The sequence below is a fragment of the Diadema setosum genome, chromosome 1 (assembly GCF_964275005.1).
Source record: "Diadema setosum chromosome 1, eeDiaSeto1, whole genome shotgun sequence".
Taxonomy (NCBI): domain Eukaryota; kingdom Metazoa; phylum Echinodermata; class Echinoidea; order Diadematoida; family Diadematidae; genus Diadema; species Diadema setosum.
Genome location: NC_092685.1, coordinates 13,054,217 through 13,069,221, shown reverse-complemented (window position 1 = coordinate 13,069,221; position 15,005 = coordinate 13,054,217). Strand labels below are relative to the sequence as shown.

Here is a 15,005-nt window from a genome sequence, read left to right as displayed (position 1 = left end):
GTTTTGGTAAAAATTTCACCGACGATACCCAGACCCAATATACACCCCTTTAAGTCCCAGCGCCCAAACTCATTTTTAACTTTGCGGGCCGCCGACCCTTCATATTTTTGTCAATCTCTACACATTTTTACCAAAACAATCTTTGAACAACCTCCGATCGAATTAGGGGTGGACACGTGGTATCAGATTAATAGATATTTTTCTTTAAAGGGAAATATTAAACAAAGGCCAAAAATGCCCAAATTTCATCTGATTATTCCATTTAACCGGGCGCAGACTGTTAATGTTTTATCAGACTTAAACGAAAGATCACCAGAAACATGTGTCGTGAAATCGCCATGAAATACAAATTAAACATGATATCTACATCAATGACATTTCATGATTTAAAGGAATATATCACTCGATAGGGTGATGAAGTTATTGCAGATTTCAGTGACTATATCCAGACCCAGTATGCACCCCTTTCAGCCCCAGCGCCCAAACTCATTTCTGACTTTGAATGGCCGCCGACTCTTCATATTTTCGGCAACCTTTACAAATTTTTGCCAAAACTATCTTTGAACTATTTCCAATCGAATTAGGGGTGGACGCGTGGTATCAGATCAGGAGATATATTTGTTTAAAGGGAAAGATTAAGCAAAGGTCCGAAATGCCCAAATTTCTACTGATGATTCCCTTTTACCGGGTGCTTACTATTAATATTTCATTTGACTTCAACGAAAGGTCACTAGAAACTTGTGTTGTCAATTTGTCACGACAAAGAGAGTAAACATGATCCATCTGTATTAACGACTTTTCATGATTTAAAGGAATATATCACTCGATGAGGTAAAAAAGTAATTTCAGGTTTCAGCGACTATACCCAGACCCATTATGCACCCGTTTTTTTTCCCAGCGCCCAAACTCATTTCTGACTTTGAATGGCCGCCGACCCTTCATATTTTCGGCAAGCGTTACAAATCTTTAGCAAAACCATCTTTGAACTACATCCGATCGAATTAGGGGTGGACACGTGGTATCTGATCGGAAGATATATTTGTTTGAAGGGAAAGATTAAACAAAGGCCGAAAATGCCCAAATTTCATCTGATTATTCCCTTTAACCGGGCGCTGACTATTAATGTTTTGTTTGACTTCAACCAAAAGATCATGAGCAGCACGTGTCGTAAATTTGTCCTGAAATACAGAGTAAACATGATATCTGTATAAACGACTTTTCATGATTTAAAGGAATATATCACTCGATAGGGTAAAGAAGTCATTACAAATTTCAGCGACTGTACCCAGACCCTGTGTACACTCCTTTTAATCCCAGCGCTCAAACTCATTTCTGACTTTGAATGGCCACCGACCCTTCATATTTTCGGCAAGCGTTACAAATCTTTAGCAAAACCATCTTTGAACTACCTCCAATCGAATTAGGGGTGGACACGTGGTATCAGATTAGAAGATATATTTGTTTAAAGGGAAAGATTAAACAAAGGCCGAAAATGCCCAAATTTCATCTGATTATTCCCTTTAACCGGGCGCTGACTATTAATGTTTCGTTTGACTTCAACCAAAGATCATCAGGAGCACGTGTCGCAAATTTGTCCTGAAATAGAGAGTAAACATGATATCTGTATTAACGACTTTTCATGATTTAAAGGAATATATCACTCGATAGGGTAAAGAAGTCATTGCAGATTTTAGTAACCATATCCGGACCCAGTATGCACCCGTTTTAGCCCCAGCACCCAAACTCATTTCTGACTTTTAATGGCCGCCGACCCTTCATATTTTCGGCAACCTTTACAAATTTTTGCCAAAACCATCTTTGAACTACCTCCGATCGAATTAGGGGTGGACACGTGGTATTAGATTAGAAGATGTATTTGTTTAAAGGGAAAGATTAAATAAAGGCCGAAAAAGCTCAAAATTTCATCTGATTATTTCATTTAAACGGGTGCTGACTTTTAACGTTTCATTAAACTTCAACGAAAGATCAACAGTAACACGTGTCGTGAATTTGTCATGAAATGCAAAGTAAACATGATATCTGTATTAACGACTTTTCATGATTTAAAGGAATATATCACTCGATAGGGTAAAGAAGTCATTGCAGATTTTAGTGACTATATCCGGACCCAGTATATATGCACCCGTTTTAGCCCCAGCGCCCAAACTCATTTCTCAATTTGAATGGCCGCCGACCCTTCATATTTTCGGCAACCTTTACAAATTTTTGCCAAACCCATCTTTGAACTACCTCCGATCGAATTAGGGGTGGACACGTGGTATCAGATCAGAAGATATATTTGTTTAAAGGGAAAGATTAAACAAAGGCCGAAAATGCCCAAATTTCATCTGATTATTCCCTTTCACCGGGCGCAGACTGTTAATGTTTCATCAGACTTAAACGAAAGATCACCAGAAACATGTGTCGTGAAATCGTCATGAAATACAAATTAAACATGATATCTATATAAACGACTTTTCATGATTTAAAGGAATATATCACTCGATAGGGTAAAGAAGTCATTACAAATTTCAGCGACTGTACCCAGACCCTGTGTACACTCCTTTTAATCCCAGCGCCCAAACTCATTTCTGACTTTGAATGGCCACCGACCCTTCATATTTTCGGCAAGCGTTACAAATCTTTAGCAAAACCATCTTTGAACTACCTCCAATCGAATTAGGGGTGGACACGTGGTATCAGATTAGAAGATATATTTGTTTAAAGGGAAAGATTAAACAAAGGCCGAAAATGCCCAAATTTCATCTGATTATTCCCTTTAACCGGGCGCTGACTATTAATGTTTCGTTTGACTTCAACCAAAGATCATCAGGAGCACGTGTCGCAAATTTGTCCTGAAATAGAGAGTAAACATGATATCTGTATTAACGACTTTTCATGATTTAAAGGAATATATCACTCGATAGGGTAAAGAAGTCATTGCAGATTTTAGTAACCATATCCGGACCCAGTATGCACCCGTTTTAGCCCCAGCACCCAAACTCATTTCTGACTTTTAATGGCCGCCGACCCTTCATATTTTCGGCAACCTTTACAAATTTTTGCCAAAACCATCTTTGAACTACCTCCGATCGAATTAGGGGTGGACACGTGGTATTAGATTAGAAGATGTATTTGTTTAAAGGGAAAGATTAAATAAAGGCCGAAAAAGCTCAAAATTTCATCTGATTATTTCATTTAAACGGGTGCTGACTTTTAACGTTTCATTAAACTTCAACGAAAGATCAACAGTAACACGTGTCGTGAATTTGTCATGAAATGCAAAGTAAACATGATATCTGTATTAACGACTTTTCATGATTTAAAGGAATATATCACTCGATAGGGTAAAGAAGTCATTGCAGATTTTAGTGGCTATATCCGGACCCAGTATATATGCACCCGTTTTAGCCCCAGCGCCCAAACTCATTTCTCAATTTGAATGGCCGCCGACCCTTCATATTTTCGGCAACCTTTACAAATTTTTGCCAAACCCATCTTTGAACTACCTCCGATCGAATTAGGGGTGGACACGTGGTATCAGATCAGAAGATATATTTGTTTAAAGGGAAAGATTAAACAAAGGCCGAAAATGCCCAAATTTCATCTGATTATTCCCTTTCACCGGGCGCAGACTGTTAATGTTTCATCAGACTTAAACGAAAGATCACCAGAAACATGTGTCGTGAAATCGTCATGAAATACAAATTAAACATGATATCTATATAAACGACTTTTCATGATTTAAAGGAATATATCACTCGATAGGGTAAAGAAGTCATTACAAATTTCAGCGACTGTACCCAGACCCTGTGTACACTCCTTTTAATCCCAGCGCCCAAACTCATTTCTGACTTTGAATGGCCACCGACCCTTCATATTTTCGGCAAGCGTTACAAATCTTTAGCAAAACCATCTTTGAACTATCTCCGATCGAATTAGGGGTGGACACGTGGTATCAGATCAGAAGACATATTTCTTTAAAGGGAAAGATTAAACAAAGGCCAAAAATGCCCAAATTTCATCTGATTATTCCCTTTCACCGGGCGCAGACTGTTAATGTTTCATCAGACTTAAACGAAAGATCACCAGAAACATGTGTCGTGAAATCGTCATGAAATACAAATTAAACATGATATCTATATAAACGACTTTTCATGATTTAAAGGAATATATCACTCGATAGGGTAAAGAAGTCATTACAAATTTCAGCGACTGTACCCAGACCCTGTGTACACTCCTTTTAATCCCAGCGCCCAAACTCATTTCTGACTTTGAATGGCCACCGACCCTTCATATTTTCGGCAAGCGTTACAAATCTTTAGCAAAACCATCTTTGAACTATCTCCGATCGAATTAGGGGTGGACACGTGGTATCAGATCAGAAGACATATTTCTTTAAAGGGAAAGATTAAACAAAGGCCAAAAATGCCCAAATTTCATCTGATTATTCCCTTTCACCGGGCGCAGACTGTTAATGTTTCATCAGATTTAAACGAAAGATCACCAGAAACATGTGTCGTGAAATCGTCATGAAATACAAATTAAACATGATATCTATATCAATGACTTTTCATGATTTAAAGGAATATATCACTCGATAGGGTGATGAAGTTATTGCAGATTTCAGTGACTATATCCAGACCCAGTATGCACCCCTTTCAGTCCCAGCGCCCAAACTCATTTCTGACTTTGAATGGCCGCCGACTCTTCATATTTTCGGCAACCTTTACAAATTTTTGCCAAAACTATCTTTGAACTATTTCCAATCGAATTAGGGGTGGACGCGTGGTATCAAATCAGGAGATATATTTGTTTAAAGGGAAAAATTAAGCAAAGGTCCAAAATGCCCAAATTTCAATTGATGATTCCCTTTAACCGGGTGCTTACTATTAATATTTCATTTGACTTCAACGAAAGATCACCAGAAACTTGTGTTGTCAATTTGTCACGACAAAGAGAGTAAACATGATCCATCTGTATTAACGATTTTTCATGATTTAAAGGAATATATCACTCGATGAGGTAAAAAAGTAATTTCAGGTTTCAGCGACTATACCCAGACCCATTATGCACCCGTTTTATTCCCAGCGCCCAAACTCATTTCTGACTTTGAATGGCCGCCGACCCTTCATATTTTTGTCAATCTTTACAAATTTTTACCAAAACCATCTTTGAACTACATCCGATCGAATTAGGGGTGGACACGTGGTATCAGATTAATAGATATATTTCTTTAAAGGGAAAGATTAAACAAAGGCCAAAAATGCCCAAATTTCATCTGATTATTCCCTTTAACCGGGAGCAGACTGTTAATGTTTCATCAGACTTAAACGAAAGATCACCAGAAACATGTGTCGTGAAATCGCCATGAAATACAAATTAAACATGATATCTATATCAATGACTTTTCATGATTTAAAGGAATATATCACTCGATAGGGTAAAGAAGTCATTACAAATTTCAGCGACTGTACCCAGACCCTGTGTACACTCCTTTTAATCCCAGCGCTCAAACTCATTTCTGACTTTGAATGGCCACCGACCCTTCATATTTTCGGCAAGCGTTACAAATCTTTAGCAAAACCATCTTTGAACTACCTCCAATCGAATTAGGGGTGGACACGTGGTATCAGATTAGAAGATATATTTGTTTAAAGGGAAAGATTAAACAAAGGCCGAAAATGCCCAAATTTCATCTGATTATTCCCTTTAACCGGGCGCTGACTATTAATGTTTCGTTTGACTTCAACCAAAGATCATCAGGAGCACGTGTCGCAAATTTGTCCTGAAATAGAGAGTAAACATGATATCTGTATTAACGACTTTTCATGATTTAAAGGAATATATCACTCGATAGGGTAAAGAAGTCATTGCAGATTTTAGTAACCATATCCGGACCCAGTATGCACCCGTTTTAGCCCCAGCACCCAAACTCATTTCTGACTTTCAATGGCCGCCGACCCTTCATATTTTCGGCAACCTTTACAAATTTTTGCCAAAACCATCTTTGAACTACCTCCGATCGAATTAGGGGTGGACACGTGGTATTAGATTAGAAGATGTATTTGTTTAAAGGGAAAGATTAAATAAAGGCCGAAAAAGCTCAAAATTTCATCTGATTATTTCATTTAAACGGGTGCTGACTTTTAACGTTTCATTAAACTTCAACGAAAGATCAACAGTAACACGTGTCGTGAATTTGTCATGAAATGCAAAGTAAACATGATATCTGTATTAACGACTTTTCATGATTTAAAGGAATATATCACTCGATAGGGTAAAGAAGTCATTGCAGATTTTAGTGACTATATCCGGACCCAGTATATATGCACCCGTTTTAGCCCCAGCGCCCAAACTCATTTCTCAATTTGAATGGCCGCCGACCCTTCATATTTTCGGCAACCTTTACAAATTTTTGCCAAACCCATCTTTGAACTACCTCCGATCGAATTAGGGGTGGACACGTGGTATCAGATCAGAGGATATATTTGTTTAAAGGGAAAGATTAAACAAAGGCCGAAAATGCCCAAATTTCATCTGATTATTCCCTTTCACCGGGCGCAGACTGTTAATGTTTCATCAGACTTAAACGAAAGATCACCAGAAACATGTGTCGTGAAATCGTCATGAAATACAAATTAAACATGATATCTATATAAACGACTTTTCATGATTTAAAGGAATATATCACTCGATAGGGTAAAGAAGTCATTACAAATTTCAGCGACTGTACCCAGACCCTGTGTACACTCCTTTTAATCCCAGCGCCCAAACTCATTTCTGACTTTGAATGGCCACCGACCCTTCATATTTTCGGCAAGCGTTACAAATCTTTAGCAAAACCATCTTTGAACTATCTCCGATCGAATTAGGGGTGGACACGTGGTATCAGATCAGAAGACATATTTCTTTAAAGGGAAAGATTAAACAAAGGCCAAAAATGCCCAAATTTCATCTGATTATTCCCTTTCACCGGGCGCAGACTGTTACTGTTTCATCAGACTTAAACGAAAGATCACCAGAAACATGTGTCGTGAAATCGTCATGAAATACAAATTAAACATGATATCTATATAAACGACTTTTCATGATTTAAAGGAATATATCACTCGATAGGGTAAAGAAGTCATTACAAATTTCAGCGACTGTACCCAGACCCTGTGTACACTCCTTTTAATCCCAGCGCCCAAACTCATTTCTGACTTTGAATGGCCACCGACCCTTCATATTTTCGGCAAGCGTTACAAATCTTTAGCAAAACCATCTTTGAACTATCTCCGATCGAATTAGGGGTGGACACGTGGTATCAGATCAGAAGACATATTTCTTTAAAGGGAAAGATTAAACAAAGGCCAAAAATGCCCAAATTTCATCTGATTATTCCCTTTCACCGGGCGCAGACTGTTAATGTTTCATCAGATTTAAACGAAAGATCACCAGAAACATGTGTCGTGAAATCGTCATGAAATACAAATTAAACATGATATCTATATCAATGACTTTTCATGATTTAAAGGAATATATCACTCGATAGGGTGATGAAGTTATTGCAGATTTCAGTGACTATATCCAGACCCAGTATGCACCCCTTTCAGTCCCAGCGCCCAAACTCATTTCTGACTTTGAATGGCCGCCGACTCTTCATATTTTCGGCAACCTTTACAAATTTTTGCCAAAACTATCTTTGAACTATTTCCAATCGAATTAGGGGTGGACGCGTGGTATCAAATCAGGAGATATATTTGTTTAAAGGGAAAAATTAAGCAAAGGTCCAAAATGCCCAAATTTCAATTGATGATTCCCTTTAACCGGGTGCTTACTATTAATATTTCATTTGACTTCAACGAAAGATCACCAGAAACTTGTGTTGTCAATTTGTCACGACAAAGAGAGTAAACATGATCCATCTGTATTAACGATTTTTCATGATTTAAAGGAATATATCACTCGATGAGGTAAAAAAGTAATTTCAGGTTTCAGCGACTATACCCAGACCCATTATGCACCCGTTTTATTCCCAGCGCCCAAACTCATTTCTGACTTTGAATGGCCGCCGACCCTTCATATTTTTGTCAATCTTTACAAATTTTTACCAAAACCATCTTTGAACTACATCCGATCGAATTAGGGGTGGACACGTGGTATCAGATTAATAGATATATTTCTTTAAAGGGAAAGATTAAACAAAGGCCAAAAATGCCCAAATTTCATCTGATTATTCCCTTTAACCGGGAGCAGACTGTTAATGTTTCATCAGACTTAAACGAAAGATCACCAGAAACATGTGTCGTGAAATCGCCATGAAATACAAATTAAACATGATATCTATATCAATGACTTTTCATGATTTAAAGGAATATATCACTCGATAGGGTGATGAAGATATTGCAGATTTCAGTGACTATATCCAGACCCAGTATGCACCCCTTTCAGTCCCAGCGCCCAAACTCATTTCTGACTTAGAATGGCCGCCGACTCTTCATATTTTCGGCAACCTCTACAAGTTATTGCCAAAACTATCTTTAAACTATTTCCAAGCGAATTAGGGGTGGACGCGTGGTATCAGATCAGGAGATATATTTGTTTAAAGGGAAAGATTAAGCAAAGGTCCGAAATGCCCAAATTTCTACTGATGATTCCCTTTTACCGGGTGCTTACTATTAATATTACATTTGACTTCAACGAAAGGTCACCAGAAACTTGTGTTGTCAATTTGTCACGACAAAGAGAGTAAACATGATATCTGTATTAACAACTTTTCATGATTTAAAGGAATATATCACTCGATGAGGTAAAAAAGTAATTTCAGGTTTCAGCGACTATACCCAGACCCATTATGCACCCGTTTCATTCCCAGCGCCCAAACTCATTTATGACTTTGAATGGCCACCGACCCTTCATATTTTCGGCAAGCGTTACAAATCTTTAGTAAAACCATCTTTGAACTACCTCCGATCGAATTAGGGGTGGACACGCGGTATCTGATCAGAAGATATATTTGTTTAAAGGGAAAGATTAAACAAAGGCCGAAAATGCCCAAATTTCATCTGATTATTCCCTTTAACCGGGCGCTGACTATTAATGTTTCGTTTGACTTCAACCAAAGATCATGAGGAGCACGTGTCGCAAATTTGTCCTGAAATAGAGAGTAAACATGATATCTGTATTAACGACTTTTCATGATTTAAAGGAATATATCACTCGATAGGGTAAAGAAGTCATTGCAGATTTTAGTAACCATATCCGGACCCAGTATGCACCCGTTTTAGCCCCAGCGCCCAAACTCATTTCTGAATTTGAATGGCCGCCGACCCTTCATATTTTCGGCAACCTTTACAAATTTTTGCCAAAACCATCTTTGAACTGCATCTGATCGAATTGGGGGTGGACACGTGGTATCAGATTAGAAGATGTATTTGTTTAAAGGGAAAGATTAAATAAAGGCCGAAAAAGGTCAAAATTTCATCTGATTATTTCATTTAAACGGGTGCTGACTTTTAATGTTTCATTAAACTTAAACGAAAGATCAACAGAAACACGTGCCGTAAATTTGTCATGAAATACAAAGTAAACATGATATCTGTATTAACGACTTTTCATGATTTAAAGGAATATATCACTCGATAGGGTGATGAAGTCATTGCAGATTTCAGTGATTATATCCAGACCCAGTATGCACCCCTTTCAGTCCCAGCGCCCAAACTCATTTCTGACTTTGAATGGCCGCCGACTCTTCGTATTTTTGGCAATCTTTACAAATTTTTACCAAAACTATCTTTGAACTATTTCCAATCGAATTAGGGGTGGACGCGTGGTAACAGATTAAAAAATATATTTGTTTAGAGGGAAAGGCTAAGCAAATGCACAAAATGCCCCAATTTAAGCTGGTTATTCCATTTAAACGAGTGGTGACTATTTACACCTCATTTGACTTCAACCAAAGATCATCAGAAACATGTCTGATGAATATGAAATGAAGTAAAGAGTTCAACATGTTATCTGTATCAACAACTTTTATGATTTAAAGGAATATATTACTCGATAGTTGAAAGACGTCATACTTGTTTTCAGCGAGTATACCTAGACCCAATATACGAAACTTTCAGTCCCAGCGCCCAAACTCATTTTTTACTTTGAATGGCCCCCGACCCGCATATTTAAGGTATTTCTAATCAACCTAGGGGTGGGTGCGTTGTATCATATCAAGAAATATATTTGTTTAAAGGGAAAGATTAAACAAAGGCCGAAAATGCCTTAATTTCATCTCATTATTCCCTTCAACCGGGCGCTGACATTTACTATTTCATTTGACTTTCTTGAAAGGGAAATATTGAACAAAGGCACAGAATACCAAAATTTCATCTGATTATTTGCTTTAAACGGGCGTTTATTATCTGTGCTTCCTTTGATTTCATCTAAATTTTATCAAAAACACGTGTCGTGAATTTGTCACTAAGTACAGAGCGAACATTGTATCTGTATCAAAGACTTTCATGATTTAAAGAAATGTAGCACTCGAAAAGGGTAGAGAAGTCATCCTATTTAGCAACTATCCAGACCGAATATATCAGTACGCCACACTAAAAATTTGTCTCAGTGCCAAAACTGTTTTCTGACTTTGAATGGCCGCCGATCTTTAGAAATTTTTGCCAAAATCATCTTTCAAGTATTTCTGATTAAACTAGGGGCGGCCACTTCGTATCAGATTATCATGCATATATATATATACATTGTATATATACATATATATATATATATATATATATATATATATATATATTTCTTTTTCTTTTTTAAAAGGGAAAGAATAAATAAAGGCAGAAAATACCCAAATTTATCTTATTAATTCCCTTTAAACCTTTGAATGGCAGCCGACTCTTCATATTTTGCTCAATCTTCACAAACTTTTGACAAAAATCATCTTACAAAAAAAAAAAAAAAAAAATAGGTATCGATATATGGGCGAAAATAACCTGATTTCATTTAAACATTTCGTTGAAACTTTGTCGTCACCGACTATTCATGTTTTCTATAGTTTTAATAACTTATTGTCAGAAATACCCTTCTTGTATTTGTCATGAAATATACTTGGAAAATGTGACCCCGTTAATTGGTTCGAAACCTTACTAAATAACCTCCAATCGCTTCCGTGAAAAAAAAAAAAAAAAAAACCGTGACAGACGTCCGAAGAGGAGGGGAACGAGAACGTGGTGGTTTTGTGCCGTAGAGGTCGTGACCATAGAAGTTCTGTGGTTACAGGGCGAGTTTGGACTCCAAATGGTATCGCCGCGGAGGCCTAGTATCGATAACAGTAGGTATCGAGAGCACAGTTTGGGCGCTGAGTTTGGGCGCTGGCTTCAGCTTGGTTCAGGCAGGCGTAGATTCAATTCTCGATGTAGTATGCATGTAACGGCACGAGCGTGCATATTAGTGAGTGAGGCCGAGGCGAGGACCGTCGACTGCTAGCTCGCCTCGCGTCGCTTCCGCGCCAGCGTAGCGCGCTAAATCTAGGTACAACTGTACTGCATAGCCAGCCGGCCAGCTGGCCTGCCACTCACCTCAGCTCAGTGCTAAGTGCCATGGCACTGTGACTCCTCTCAGACTGGCGCCACCTTTTGGCCGGGAAAAAAGAGGAACGTATTTTTTTTTTATCGGAGTGAAATGGTTTTATCAGAGTGAAATGGTTTTAGCGCAGTGAAATGGTTTCGTCTGAGTGATATGGTACGCCAAAGTGAAATGTATTTTTGTGAAGAGTGAAATGAATTTAAGTATTTAAAAGTGAAATGTATTTTTGTGAAAAGTGAAATGAATCTTTATGTAAAAGTGAAATGAATCTTTATGTAAAAGTGAAATGAATCTTTATGTAAAAGTGAAATGTATTTTTGTGAAGAGTGAAATGAATTTGTGTTTAAAAGTGAAATGTATTTTTGTGAAAAGTGAAATGAATCTTTATGTAAAAGTGAAATGTATTTTTGTGAAAAGTGAAATGAATCTGTATGTAAAAGTGAAATGTATTTTTGTGAAAAGTGAAATGTATTTTTATAAAAAGTAAAATCAATGTTTGTGAGTGAAATGTATTTGTTAAAAGTGAAATGAATATTGGCTGGAGTGAAATGAATTTTGTATTGTTTCCTTAATGGCGTTCCATATTCCTTAACTTCGTTATATTTTGTCCAATACTGATAAAGTTCCTACTATTCTGTTGGTGCAGTTGTACAATATTCATTCAAGACAATATGCACACAGAGTGGAATGTCACATTAAAACAAAAGAAATTAACAGGTTGTTGCCATTGTTACAGCTAAAAAACAATTAGCATTTTGAAGAGTTTTACTCATAGCAGTGGTTTTCACTACTAATGTAAAGGCGATTCACTTGTTAGAATTACTCCAATTTCTATAATAATAATAATAGCTGGTTTTTATATAGCGCATTTCACACACTTCAGGGTTTCAATGCGCTTTACAGACTATCATTACCCCGGTCACTGGATACATTATCAACCAGCACTAAGAGTGCTCATTCTCCACTCCCTGGGGAGCATTCCAGCCAGTCGCAGCCATTTTTACAGGCGCGCACATGCTTATCAACCAACATAAGCTTTCTCATCCTACCGGGTACCCATTTATACTCCTGGGTGGAGAGCAGCAATGTGGATAAAGTGCCTTGCTGAAGGGCAAACGTGTCGGGCTTGGCATGGGCTCGAACCCACGAACCATACCACGCTCATGTCGTTCACAGACCAGCGCTCTTATCCACTCAACCACGCTCTTATCCACTCTGCGTGGTTGTGTGTTTTCACTTAATTGGTATTATGATGTTCAGCCACAGTCTCACAATTTCATATGTATTCTTTCGCCTGCAACCTCGTCGTCAACATCTGTCCAGGGCCCATGACGTCATCTCACTCCCAACATCCGGGTCACTCCCACCTGTCACAGGATCCCCTCATCCCATCCCAGGAGGAGTTGCAACAGCTGAGTGAAGATGCCAAGAAGCTACTTGGAGGTCACCCTGGTAGGATGCAGGGCTTCTTGTCCTTTTTTATTTTTTTTTTTTAGGGTAGTATCACACTGTCCCAAAGTTGATGCAACATGGCAATATGAACATGAACTTTTCAATTTCATACAAAGTTGGCCCCATTAACATGGTCAAAAGCCAGTCAGCAACCGAAGCAAGCACAGAAGGTCGCATGATGGCATCTGCACCACACACAAAGGCTACACAAAGATTTGAATCTTTATTAGGAAGTTTACCCAGAGGGCACAAGAAAAAAAAAACAAAAACACGCAGTGGCTACACTAAGATTTTGCTGTCACTCACGAAGTTGCTGTTGGAGCCCGAAAAACTCCACCTGCGGTCATACAATGGCTCAAGATGCCCTCATGAATGACCCACTGTTTACGTATTATGTATTTATATGTTATGTTTATAAGAGCTGAATTTGGAACATTACTTTTATTGTGTGTCCATCTTTGCTCAAATCTGGGACAGTGTGAAGCCTGCATCAGAGGGGTTAGATTTTCTTTTTATTACAAGTCTGACGAGGTTGAAAATGTCATTATCATGCCATGTTTGCCCTCATTGATTGAAATTTATTGGTAAACCTGAAACTTTATTGGTAAACTTCCTTTAAGTTTGATGTCCTTACAGCTTTTAAACATTCCGTGGCTCAGAGCCATGGCTCAAAGGGGAGATAGTAACAGATGTCTGTTTTATGTTTTGAATGTTTGCCAAACGCATGATGAAATGCACTTGCCAGCCTTGGAAGGTGAATGGATTATTGCAGAGTTATCTCAAAATGTAGTTGCAAAAAACAAGAAAGCAAACAATTAAACATGACATGCCAGACAAGGACATCATATTCACCAAGCTGGAGCAGCATAAATGTCTTTTGTCCAATGTTATTAAATGCATAACTAATATTGATTCAAGTGTCTGGTATCTCTGTTATGATAGAATGTATATGAAGAAACATCTTATAGGTGTTTGTCAAGATATATATATATATTTTTTTTTTTTTTTTTGCCTGTAGAATGAGCAATAATGTAGGAGGCAAAATAAAGTTGTTCAACAAAGTATACTGATGATCATCAGTGAATACTAGTATAAATGTTTCTTTACTCTTCCAAATAAAAACAAATCATATATAATGTGATTATGTTTCTTCCAGTTATGACTCTTTAAGGTCTTAAAATTTTTGAATTGCATGAATTAGATAATTTGTTTATATTCCTCTCTTTCTTCAGGGTGTTTTCTGCACCCACCCCCTTAAAGGGATGTTACAGTATTGGTGGAGATGAGAATTGGGCTTTTAACTTTTTACGAGATACCAAGAAAACACTTATGATATAGTACAGAGCATACCATTTTAAGAGGAATTCAAAGTTTATTTGATGAAAATCGGGTTTGGAAAGACTGAAACATCGAAAAACATAGTAAAACAAAGCGATCGTAATAAAGTGTGGGTCCCACACTTTATCAAAATCACCCTTTTTTTGATATCTCAGCCATTTCAAAACCAATTTTCATCAAATAAACGTTGAATTCCTCATAGAATTACATTCTCTTTCATATTTCATAAGAGGTTTCTCATTATCTCACCGAGAAATGTTAGAAACCTGAAATTAGGTCTCAACCAAAACTATACGATCCCTTTAATGCATACAAACTCATTGCATATTACACTGAGTCATTCCCAGAACCACATGTAAAACCAAGAGCTTTGTTACTTGCTGCAAACCATTGTATGATGACAGAGGAAAGGTGGTTGACAGTTTGATCTAGGCTAGTCTCTTTGTTTTGCTGGATTTTGTTTTCCTGCTCGATGTGATGTACCATCATAGATGTATACTAGTAGTCCTTATAGTCAGGACTGTCTCTTGAAGCCTGAAGGAATTGTGCCGTTTTGCATGCAGATGAGAGGCAGGTTTGGCTTTGAGTTTTGAATCAGTGCAAGTATGAAAGATTTTAGATTTTTTTTTTTTTATCAACTCGTTCTG

At 37.7% G+C, this 15,005-nt stretch overlaps 1 protein-coding gene across 1 annotated transcript in view; it reads left to right on the top strand.

Annotated features, from left to right (window-relative positions):
- Positions 1 to 15,005, top strand: part of LOC140237040 (abscission/NoCut checkpoint regulator-like) — a 47,923-nt gene that overhangs the window by 25,476 nt on the left and 7,442 nt on the right. Inside the window, exon 6 of the mRNA XM_072316984.1 lies at positions 12,892 to 13,020. Coding sequence (XP_072173085.1) covers positions 12,892 to 13,020 — 129 coding nt within the window. The remainder of the gene's footprint in view (positions 1 to 12,891; positions 13,021 to 15,005) is intronic.